Source organism: Manacus vitellinus, unplaced genomic scaffold, assembly GCF_001715985.3.
Source record: "Manacus vitellinus isolate BGI_N305 unplaced genomic scaffold, ASM171598v3 scaffold_56_pilon, whole genome shotgun sequence".
Taxonomy (NCBI): domain Eukaryota; kingdom Metazoa; phylum Chordata; class Aves; order Passeriformes; family Pipridae; genus Manacus; species Manacus vitellinus.
In genome coordinates, this window is record NW_021940660.1 from 27,218 (window position 1) to 39,293 (window position 12,076).

At 39.1% G+C, this 12,076-nt stretch overlaps 2 protein-coding genes across 2 annotated transcripts in view; one reads left to right on the forward strand and one right to left on the reverse strand.

Annotated features, from left to right (window-relative positions):
• The window catches only part of HENMT1 (HEN methyltransferase 1), a 25,586-nt gene extending 17,586 nt beyond the window's left edge, over nt 1-8,000 (forward strand). The window contains exon 7 of the mRNA XM_018081759.3: nt 7,539-8,000. Within this exon, the coding sequence (XP_017937248.1) occupies nt 7,539-7,643 (105 nt within the window). The 3' untranslated portion in view covers nt 7,644-8,000. The remainder of the gene's footprint in view (nt 1-7,538) is intronic.
• The window catches only part of FAM102B (family with sequence similarity 102 member B), a 19,353-nt gene extending 7,974 nt beyond the window's left edge, over nt 1-11,379 (reverse strand). The window contains exons 1-5 of the mRNA XM_018081760.1: nt 11,345-11,379; nt 2,682-2,802; nt 2,018-2,047; nt 1,402-1,518; nt 182-228 (exon numbers count right to left, since the gene is read on the reverse strand). Of these exons, the coding sequence (XP_017937249.1) occupies nt 182-228; nt 1,402-1,518; nt 2,018-2,047; nt 2,682-2,753 (266 nt within the window). The 5' untranslated portion in view covers nt 2,754-2,802; nt 11,345-11,379. The remainder of the gene's footprint in view (nt 1-181; nt 229-1,401; nt 1,519-2,017; nt 2,048-2,681; nt 2,803-11,344) is intronic.
• Between the last annotated feature and the right edge of the window lie 697 nt (nt 11,380-12,076).

Here is a 12,076-nt window from a genome sequence, read left to right on the forward strand (position 1 = left end):
TTTTTTTTTCCCAAAGGAATCTTTTAAAATCATAAGAGACTTGTGAATAAAAGGTGTAACAGCACATTTTCCAAACACAAGTATTAGTCAGATCACCCTGTATCAAGTCCCTTTATATAAGGTTGCTGCAGGAACAGTTTCCCTTAAGTTTGTTTTTTTTTTAGATTTTTTACAAACTTACGTTTTAAAGCATGGGTCTCCAGACATTAGCTGCATGTTGATCAAAACCTACATATTAAGGAAACAAAACCCACTCTAAGAAAAAAAAAATTGGTCTGTGACACATACATGGTCATGTCACTAAGTTATACTTGCCAAAAATATTAAATTTAAGTAAAGTAAAATGCCATCATCACATATGCAAACTGTCACACTTAACCAAAAAGTTACATTTTTTTCCTTAGTAGGCATGCAAACAACACAAAATAGCATTTAAAGTAACATAGTTACGTGTACAAGATTCTGAAAACGACACATAGATCAAGGAGAATCTTAAAATCATTAATAGTTAAGATGGCTTCAAGGGAAAAAACAGAGACAGGAAATCTAAAACATTAATGAGCAACCAGAAAATTGTTTAGAACAGTGGGTGTTGAAGTCTGTTCTTTGCTGAGGGTGTTTAGCAAACCGCTTCCTTACAGGAATGGGTTGTGCTGACATCAGACCCAGCAAAACCACAGCAGGTAAATAAGCCATAGGACACAGTGCATTGAGAAGGCTTGTTAGCCAGGTCAAAGCCATCAATTACAAGTGTTCTGGACGCAGCCTATGACTATCAAAGAAATCAGAAAGTGCATGCATACTGAATAATATGGGAAGCTTAGCCTAGTGTCTCAGTAGGAAAATTATTTTTTTTTTAAATTACTTGAAACATTGTCTAAGGAATTATTTTCATGTTTATGGAGCTTACTCAATTTTTTTAACTCCATGGACTAACGGAAGAGGATGGCAGAGGAGGCTTCTTGCAACAATCCTCATCAACTGTTACATCAATTATTATTAAATAGAAAACAGGAAAGCCTCAGGAGTCATGGAGGTGTTGAAGCTGCCTTATGCATAAATAAGCCAATTAACAGATTCACTCTCAGAAAGATGCATAGGAAGTTGCCCAGTCTTAAAAATATAATGTATTAACTTGTTCATTTTTCAGCTACCATTAGAATACCTTTTGAAAGCTTTTCTTTTACAGCTATCCAGCTCCATTTCAAAGAGTAGGACAAGTTCTATTTTTGACTGCATGGACTTTAAAGATTGTCTCTAAACAATGCTTTTGTTTTTACTTTAAATAGTTCTCCTTCTAGAAAGAGGTTCAGCAAATAAGTTTTAGATTTCATTAAGTGCTCAGTAGTACCACTTGTTCTCTGCTTTATTACTTTAAGTATGATAAAAGAAACAAATTACTTTGAGAATGGAGTTGTCTTGTCTTGTATTTTTGGTATCATAACCTTCCAGTAAACAGCGACGAGTGGTATTTCCCGATCCAGCAAACTCTGCTAGATTTAGATCTGCAAATCCCAGCTGTTAAGAGAAAATGACAAAGTTATTGGTAAGCATATGACTAAATGAAGGTACTTGCAGCATCCAACACTGAATAACACTCAACAGCAGTTTCTCTGCTGCCAAGCAGAGAGGATGCCAATTAAAGGGAGTGGCCCCAGGCAAAAAGCAGAAAAGTAACTTTTAGTGTCAAATTCAGCATAGTTCTGTTTTCAGTTAAAAAGTTAAAGTGCCAAAAGAGAAGGATAATGAGGAGAGTTTTCTTTATTTTTTAATGTAAACACCTGCTATTTTTAATCCTTTCCACATATCAAATTGAAAGAAAAAAAAATTGGTGGTATAATATTGTTATATACTTATTAAGTGCACTGATAGAGAGTTCCAGCAGCGCTGTGTCACTATAATGCACATAATGAAATCATGGGTATTAGAGTACTATCCTGGAATTACTTTAAAAGGGCACAAAAGGACAAGAAAGAAAAGCTTATCTGTAGGCAAAATTACCTACATCTCAATTTACCTTTGCATATGCCTTTCCTCCTTTTAATTCCTAGGAAAAAAAAAAAGGAAAAAAGACACACCATTAAGCCATTAAAGATACTGACTCATGATTTTCCTTTGTTTTGTTTGGTTGGTTTTTTTAGAAAAGCAGATACTAATCTTTGTTTTAAAATACCTCACCACACATGCTAGACTGTGTTGTTGTCATTTAGAACTTAGTATTCATAATGCCTTTGGTGCAGGCCAGCAGGGGACTGTCATCCTGCAGAGCGGGAAAAGCGATTGCCTGATGCCATTTGGCATTTGGCTCTTGCAAGGTCTGGTCCCAAAGGCAGGATGTGCTGTGTACAAAATTCTGGTACTTCGCATAGTTCAAGGCGTCTAAGCTTACTGCTGCTTGATGGAAGTATCAATCTTTATAAAGTTTGATAACTTTATAAACACTGATGAGGGATTCCTTTGATGCCCTGCTGGAAAAAAGTGTTCTTTTCAAAAAGAACACAAAACCCCCATGAATTAGTCAGAGTAAGGTAATTAATAACATTACCACAAAATTTTGACAAAAGGAATACCCAACATGGTTGCAGCTAAAATTTGCCCTATGAAGTTTATCAGACATTCCAAAATTAAAACAAGTGAAGAAGGAGCAAGGAAAGAGGAGAGGAGGGAAAAGAGCTACTTACCTTCCGTACAGACACCCTGCACGTGCAAGTATCCAGAATCCCTGTTGTGGCACTGGCACTGATTTTACACATAAATAAGAACTTTTTCTTCCAGCGGACACAGTTTGCCTGCACCACCTCCCTGCAAATAGAGAGCATACACTTAGTATTAGTTGCATATACATTCAGAACCATTAACTGCAGTAAGACAGCTCAAGAACAAACACTGTTTCCACTGTTTGTAGAATGGTCACTTCATGCAAATTGTGTTCTAAGGCCTGAATTATAATCCTCCATTCTTCTCTTTGACCAGTAACTGTTTCAAACCTTGAACACAATAAGACCTACAGAAAAATTAAACAGCCATGTGTTTTTGCAAATGAATGAGACCATAATTTCTCCAGTTTGCCTCAGGAGACTGATGTTTTCCTGAACATTAGCTCTCAGGCACTGTCTTCCAAGTCACTGAGCTTTGCACTGTGCTCAAGATACTGTCTTTGACAAGTAGTTTTTTAAAACAGAGAAAGGGAGCATCATACAAGCAGAACTAGTTACATTTGAGACTTGCAAAAGCAGAAAGGACATGATGTGGAATAACCAGACCCAACATAATGAACCTGGGGCAAACCAGAATTTCAGCTACATACGCAGATTGCCATTTGAGAGCAAGATGACATATCTGAACGGATTTGTTCCTCACAGGAGGATAGCAGTCTGCCAGTATGATGCAGCTGAGAAAAAGGCAAAAATGTAGAAAGCTTTCAGTTATATTAATGTTATTTTGTAAGGTTCAGACAGAACACGTTATTCTGTTGGGCCAACAAAGCAAGAATAGACTCCAAAATGAAAAGGTACCACTCTAATCATTCAAGTACAGTCTTCAAATATTAAAGTGATATTTGTCCTTTTTTCTCTTCAGTTTTTCTAAAGCATACATTCCTATGTTTTATATTAACTTCTTACAGTAGCTTATTATTGAAGATCCAGCTTGATGTCTTTAACAGATAGAATTCTATGGTTTTGCATAAGTTGGAGTCAGAGTTCATCACACCTATGGGAAAGCAAAGAATTGCAGGGCACTCACAAAAGCTCCCTTTGCTCTGCTGCTGAGACAGCCAGCACAGTGCTCACTGGCACTGTGACTTCCTAAGGTAGGAATAAACTAGCCTGCCTAAAATGAGTCAGTTTAATGACCACAACAGACTAACAGATTCTGATGATGCGACACTGAGTCACATTCAAGCATGTGACCTAAAAGGAACATGCTCCCTACACCCACTACCATTTATCTGGTATGTTTTACATTGCAAACTTTTCTGTACTTTCCTGTACAATCCAAAACCAAACCCAACCAACTGCCCCCACTCCCACTGAACATTCTTCTAATTCCATTCTATAAAAGAAGATTTTGACATATTTTAATTAAGGTAAATTTTTAGTAAAGAAGAGTATCAGCTAGCTATTCCCATCATGCTGGAAGAAAAAAAGAAAAAAAAGTCAAATAATCAGAGCATTTAACTTAAACAGTAAGATCTAAGTTTATAAGATTCTTAGTTGAAGTGCAAGGCCTTTAGAAAATAAACAGCTGTATTGATTGGTTACTATGGAAACGAACCCAGATAACTTCTTGGCAACTGTGCTACAGGCACACTGGGAAAGCTTTGCTGGGGAAAGCTTTCCGCTCTGAGTCAGCTTCCTATGAGCCTCCAGTCACTTTACCACATGCAAAGCAAAACCAGTTGTTTTCTTAATCAAAAACGTATCTTAGCTACTAAGATTCATTCAGATACGTACTGGACTGTAGTGCTTTAGTGTGGTTTAATGAATGCTGTCAGTAATATGTAACAAAGAATAAATTCAATTAACAGATATTTTAAGAAAAAGTGATTCCAAAGCATAGTTTATCATCAGTTTAACAAATTATTTTTTCTTTAGAGAGACAGTTCCACATTGACTAAATTTCAAATGCTGTAAACAAGGAGAAAATATGTCATGTTGATAAGATGGCCTGAGAGAAGTGCAGCTGCTGCAGCTCCGCTCTCCAGATCCCACCAGCAGCAAGGCTGAAGATGTATTCCTGGTAAGCACCCACAGCCAGCACACACACAGAGGTCACAGGCACACAGAGCACTGCAAGCAGCCAGCCCACTCCCCTCCCCAGCTGAGCACCACAGAGCTCTGCTAGAGATACACATATCATATGTATCTGTGGAGATATATAGATATATAGAGATATATATGGCTCCCGGACTACAGCACCTGCTCCACAGCTAGTCCAGCTTGATCCCTGATGGCATTTGCATACTCACACACCTGCATTTGCTCCACAGGCACACAGGTCTCTGACTCCTAGTCCCACCCCCGTGGGTTGCATTGGCTTTAACTCATCTCTGCTTTCCAGTTCCTGGCCCTCAAGTGCTCTGTCCCACGATCCCAGGCCAGCTGCTGGCACAGAGGACACACAGGTCCTGTGACCCACAGTCCCACTCCCATGGCTGGTACTTAAGTCTGCTCACTCAGGTCTCCTGTTGCAGGCACCACAGACACTCAGGCCCTGTGTCACCAAACCGTGACTCCAGTTGCTGTTACTCAGACTCCCACTCTCCCATACACATTGAACAGAGAGCCCTTCCCCCAGGAAGGAGTTAGAATGTAGTTCAGTATGAAAATACAATAGATATTACTGATTAGAAACAGATTAGACAAATGTACCAACCAGCACACTATTTACATCTAACTGGCCCTTTTATCCCCTTAACTCCCTGTTTTTCCCACACTTGTTCCTCATCAAATCACTTAAACTCATCCCTTCTTCCACTTTTAGTTCCTCCCCCAAATGTCCCATAATAAGCCTCTTTCCCTGTATCCCATGATGTGTCTCATATGCAGCAACTCCCCTCAGTCCAAAAATTGCTTCAGTGTTAGTTTGACATGATGGGTTTCCTGCCCAGACAATGGGGCTGAGGCTCTCCTGGGACAGCCCTAGGAGGGGCCTGGACAGGGTGTCCTTTTGTCTAAGCCCATAATTTCAGTTCCCCACCTGCTTCTGTGTCCCTGGGCTTGTGTAGATGGACCTTTGATGGGCTGATGGCTCCTGTGACAGGACTGGGAATTCTGTGTTCCTTCTATTCAGGAAGAAATACAGTTTACTTTTCCTTTAATACTCTGTGTTTCCCCCATGCCTGGGCATATAAGAACATGGATTTTCTCCAACAAGAAACATTTTTTCCTAAGCATTGCTAAAAAGTTGAACAAAACCAGTCATTTACAAACAGAGCTTCAATGTTTCACAAATTTCAGCAGTAAGCAAACAGCTGCTCTGCAGGAAGAGCTCCACTTGTTTACAGCTCCCCAGTTAATTTGCTGTTAGTACATGCAAAACTCAAACAGAGCAATCATTTTCTATGCCACATGTTTTTACTCATAATAAACAAGTTACAACTTTAGCAACACTTCATGTCAAGAATTCTTTATAAAATATATATAAAGTCTTCATCACATGGATGAAAAACTGCTGGTTACAGGCAAATGAAGAGACCTAGAAGGGAATTAGAACTGTGAAGGGCAAACTGCATCAGCAAAACTGTAGTCAGCAAGTCAAAGGAAGTGATTGTTCCCCTCTGTTGAACATTTGTGAGACTGTATCCGCAGCACTGGGCTTGGTTTAGGGGCATTCTCAGCAGAAGACAGAAGCAAGTCCAGGGGTGTAAGATGGTAGTCTGGAGTCAGGGATGAAGGACTTGATGTAGGAGAATTTGGGAACATGGGATTTTTACCATCTGAAGATGAGGTGAAGGAAGATCTAATTGCCATCTTCAGCCTTCTCTGCTGAGTTAGAGAGAAGATGGAGTCAGATGTTTCTTAGTGGGGAGCAGAGAAAAGAGGCAAAACCCAGGGAAATTCCAATAAAATTAGGGGAAAACCATTCACAATCAAAGTGGTGAAGCAGAAGGACAGGTTGTCTACAGAAACTGTAATTTCCATTCTTACAGATTTTCTAAAGCTGACAGGACAAAGCTCTGAGCTTCCTGATCAAACTGAAGTTAGTCTTACTTTGATCAGGCACTTGGACTACATGATCTCTAGCAGTCCCCTTTGCCTGAAATTATTCCATGAACAGAAATAGTCCTTAAAATATGAAGGTAATCAGGTGCTCTAGTGCTTGTAAATGGCAATACTGTGCTCCATGGACTGTGCTGGGGTCAGGTTTAAAAAACAAACCAACAAACCCTCACCAGCTCTTTTAAACCAGGGTGCCTATTCTGCACAAGCCAGGCACCTTAACCATGAAAGCTTTTCCCACCACCCCTCCCTGTTTAACAGATACCTGTCGTGCATCTCTTATCAGGAACTTGTTTGTGACAAGTTAGCTGTTGTATCGCTTACCAGTACCTACAGTTACACTAACACAAGTCTCACAAGATTAAGCTCCTTTCATATCTGCAATAACCAGTTATGCAAAATGCAAACTGTAAAAACATTTTTCCTCCTACAGTAGCCCAAAGATGACCCTCTTCTGACCTAATTTTAAATTTTTCACTCCTTTGATTAATTCTTTCATCTTTCTCAAGCATATTCTCCAAATCAGTTGACTAAACACATTTTACAGTAACTATTACTGAAAGGCTGAAGACGTACAAAGAAATTACATTCTGAAAAAAAAAAGTTATAGTTTGTGTAGAGAACTTCCCCTTCTTACTTTGTCCTCTTCACAGAGGACAAGGTCTGGAAGCTGTTTAATCAAGTGTCTCTTCACAACGAAAAAAACATTAAGTGGACATTCGACAATCTGAAAAGAGCACCTACAAAACTGCAAGGCAGGATTTTTATCCCACTGCCAATATTCCTTACAGTGCTTTAAAACTTATTTTGTTTCAGGTTATCCAACTGCAAATCCAGTTACAGCTGAAAAAGCTATTAGAAGGAGCATTATCCAGCTCTGAAGACTGTCAGCAGAATTTATACATCATGCAGGAAGATTAGAGCGATAGGGGCAGTGATTCCACCTGACACGTATGTTTTTCTAACAAGTGTTATTATTTAAAAACAGAGAGCTGGTTAACCTGTATTACTATCAGGAGATAATTTTCCTTCCAAATGCAATAGCAGCAGTTGGGAAAAGAATGGTTAAAAGGCAATGTGAAGAGCCCAGTGAGGCAGAAAATGTACTTCCTGGTGTCACAAAAAATAGATGTAGTTTTAGACAGTAGAGAAGGAGGTGGCCAAGCATCACTAGAAATAAGAAGTATTTTCCTTATTACCTGGAAGATAAGAAATCAATTTCTACAGAAGACAATTATATGCTCTAGCCTGTATCTATGAGGAATAAGAATATATTAATGGAAGTAATGTGAGATCTGAGACTTCCTCTCAGGACTCAAGAATGTGCTATATGTAAAAACAGACCCCATATTCCTGGAATCTGTTGGAAAATAAAATGTTTTCATGAAAAACTTATAGTTCTTGGTCACCCTGAATCTGTCTGTCATAATCAGCTTCTTAGTTTAGAATGTTGCTGTATAAAAGAATGAAGAGAGAAACAACAGCAGTCTAAATTGTCAGAAATCAGACCTGAAAGGCAGGGGAATATGACTACATTGAAGACTGCCATCAGAAGAACACACCAACCAACAAGTCTTTCCTTGAGTGAAGTGCAGATGGAAACCAAGCTAAAAACGGAACTACCAGGCTAACAGCTACTGCAACCTAAATCGATACAGTACAGTGTTGAAAGTACACCCTCAAGAAATAAGATCCTTTACTTTCCAAAATTTCTTTGATTTCCACATATCCCATCTATTCATTTGCTGCTGATTGAGCAACAGCTCAGCCTATGAGCAGTTACCTACTCTAGGGGCCCATCAATTATTTCTTCAGCCCATTAAAATGAGGGCAGTTGCAGAAAGCCTACTTGTTATATATTTATGTCTACAGTAAAATGGCCATGAATAAACATGGTTAGCATTTGGTCTATTTTAAAGTACCTTAAAATAGTATTTTTTCCTGTTCAAAATATTCATAGGTGTAATTTCTTCCCTGAAATAATCTCCCATCCTTTCATGGTGCATTAGATATTATGTACATGATATTTTATGACCAGGCAGTGTATAGACACACAGAATCCTGGAATCTGCACAAGTGTCTGGTATTAACGTATCCAATTTCAAAGAGAGATCTCGTGTCATTGGCCCTGGGAAAGACAGAAATTTAGAAAGATGTCTCATTATACAGGAAACCAGGCTTAAGCTAGGAAAGTTTGCTAAATGAAAATGTTAGCATAACTTTGCAATCTATTTGCTGAAAATCCACCTTTGGTTATAAAATCTAAAAATACAGTGGTAAAGATCCAGAAGTCAGGTTGGAAAGCAATTTCAAAAAGGGGAGGGCAGGAATTGCTAAAACAACCAAACCAAACCTCCCCGCTCTCACAGCTCCCTTCAAGATTTTCCCTGTTTCACAGTCAAAGCTTATAACCTGTTCATTCTCCCCAGAATTCTGGGGTCCTGCTCTTGCTGAAACTCAAAAATTTCTCCTAGTTTAAACACTGCTGCTACTTGGCTGTTCAACGTCCTTGGATCAAAATTGTATTTGGCACTACCAGATTACTTTAAAAGTTGAATATTTTGTCAGGGTAATTAAGCATTTAGCATTATAATACAGAATTTTCTTTTCCTACAGAAAATACTCACAAATATGCATAGGGATGTTTCAAATAGAAGTTTTCAAATCGGAGTTCTAAAAAACTACATGCAAACACCAAAACACAAAGTGATGTGGTTGCTATTTATACACAAACCAGATCACTATGTACTGCACTATACAAGCTGGTTTTACCTGGTCACAGAATTTCTATACGCTTCAGGCACACATCTGTATCAGCCAGAAAAGTAACTGGACTGTGACAACAAGTCTCCAATAACACAGACCATGTCTCCATAACATATTTCTTAGGTAGCTCTTTCTCAGCAAGGATCTGACAAGTGAAAAAAACCCTATGTTTCAGTTGCTTGAATTTTTTCTGTCTTCTTTTCATCTCACTTCAGTGATGAGAGGAATGATGTAGGTATCACATTGCTTGCAGGATCAGGGCTTTAATCATTCATACACCACAATCAACGCAGGACTGACAAGACAGTCGCTTCGATCCATTTTCATTACAAGTTGCTACATATGGGCCTTTATTCCAAGGCAACCACTGACCTGTGTTTTTATGACATTTCTTTCTCAGCAAGTAAGCTTTGGAAGGAAAATGCTAGTAATATTAGGGTAGTTTATAGACTATTAATATGACCTTTTTTTGCCCTCTTTTTTTTAAGGCAAGAGGCAGCAAGGTATTGGTGTGTATGGATACCAAATTGAGAACTTAATAACTAGAGTACTAGACCTCAGTAACAAAAATAAAAGCTATGAAGAAAACAGTCAGTTTTCCCCTGTATTATAAAATTTTTGAAATGAGTTTGTAGATTACTTTCTGAAACAACGGAATTCTTCAAACTTCTTTTATAAGGCTAAAAACATTACTACCTTAGGAATATAACAGCCAGCTCACAGTGAAACTAATAAAATCATGGCCACTGCAAAAAGTTTGCAACTGACAAGTTTTGAAATCCTGCCTCTCTGATGTTAACTTAATTTCTTCCTTATTTATTCAGCCCTTTGCTGAATCACCACTGTGAAAATTCATCTGTTAATTCTTAAACCAAGAGCAAAGGCACTCCCTACATTGGCACTGAAAGATCACTGCACAAGAATTCTTTACCTTCCTACCAGCATACCTCAACACTTCTCAGCCCAGCAGGAATGAGTTAAATTCACAGGGACCTTGTTATACCAGCATATGTTCCATTGCTGTTATTTTTTAAGCCATACCCTCAGAAAAAGAAAATGGAAGGATTTCTAAACTTCGACTCTAACACAATACATCCAATACATACAAATTTTTTACATCATCACAGTTCCACTGATACTTCCTACTACACATACTACCTCCTAGCACACATATTTTACTCGAATAGACTATTCAGAAAGATATGCACGTAGGCTTTCAACCTCTTAATTTTAACATCATAAACAGGCAAGGCTAAAAAGACTAAGATCACAATAATGTATCAAAACCATCTGCTTAGCAGAAACCAACTCCTTGAAAATAGAGATCCTGTCCAGAAGATTTATGTCAGCCTATGAAAATGACTTCAAGACAGTATGGGCTGGAGTAGGACAATAATGGCACATTAGTGCCTGAAATCATGATTGCCATCATCATCTATTACTCATGAAGAAGTCACTCACAAGAAAAATGTTTAGGAAAGGAGACACGAAATGAGAACAGAACACTGTTGAGTTGAACACCCTCCAACCACACAGAAGAAAAATTAATCTTCAATTATACATGCAAGTATAATGGAATGGTTAAATAAGGAAGTTCTAGGCCAAAGTTCCGTTTTGATGCTTCATTCTCCTTGATGAATTTTATTTACAGAATAAAAGGCAGATAATTTAGAAAGCTCTGTAACAGCAGCATTTTAATAAGAAAATAACTGAATATTCACTGACTGTTACTGTCTGCTCCCAGAATTCTATGAGACATTTTCCAGTAAATCCTTTTCATAATAATGTTAAAGTAATATAATAACCCATACAACATGAACAAGTGTAATGGGAGGGGAGTCTCCTCCTCCCCAGACCTGAAGCCACAGCACACCCTTCCTATTGACAAGGTTCTGCCTCTGCCTGGTACCTGGAAAAAATTAACACACTGTCATTCTATTTACCCATCGTTACCCATGGACTAGGGAACACTGACACGGCCAACGATGGTTCTATTGCTGAGACACAACAGAAGGAAAAGAAAGAGAAAAAAAGACTCTTGCCTTGCTGCATTTGCACTGCAGAACTGAGCGTGAACCAAGTCAGTAACACACATGGTCTGAACACTTCCAGGAATAATTGAGGACTTTTTCATGGAACTTTGCTCTCCAGGTAAATATCCACAGAACGAAACACAGCAAGCCACTGTCCAACAGAATGAAACACTAAGTTTGCCCAACTCACAGTCACAGTGGGCAGCTCAGACTACAGACTCGGGAATAAGAAATTTCCTCCCCTCCCGTTACCCATCTGATCAGCAGGCGTTACAGCTCCAGGCATTATGGCACAAGCGACCTGTTTCTCTGGGACAACCCTCATTCCCTGAGGGATTCATGTCCCCTGTTACTCCCTGTTTAAGAGCCTCAGTGTTTATTTCACAACGTTACGACTTCAGGCAGCGAGCGGCCACGCAGACAGAGGAGTCTACAAATGCTCCCACATCTGTTCTCCCGCCGCTGGTGCTGGCAAAACAGGCGGGACGAGAGGACAGCCAGTCTGCCCGGTGTCACACCGTGCCACAGGAGCTTCCCCATCGCCGAGAGGAAAGG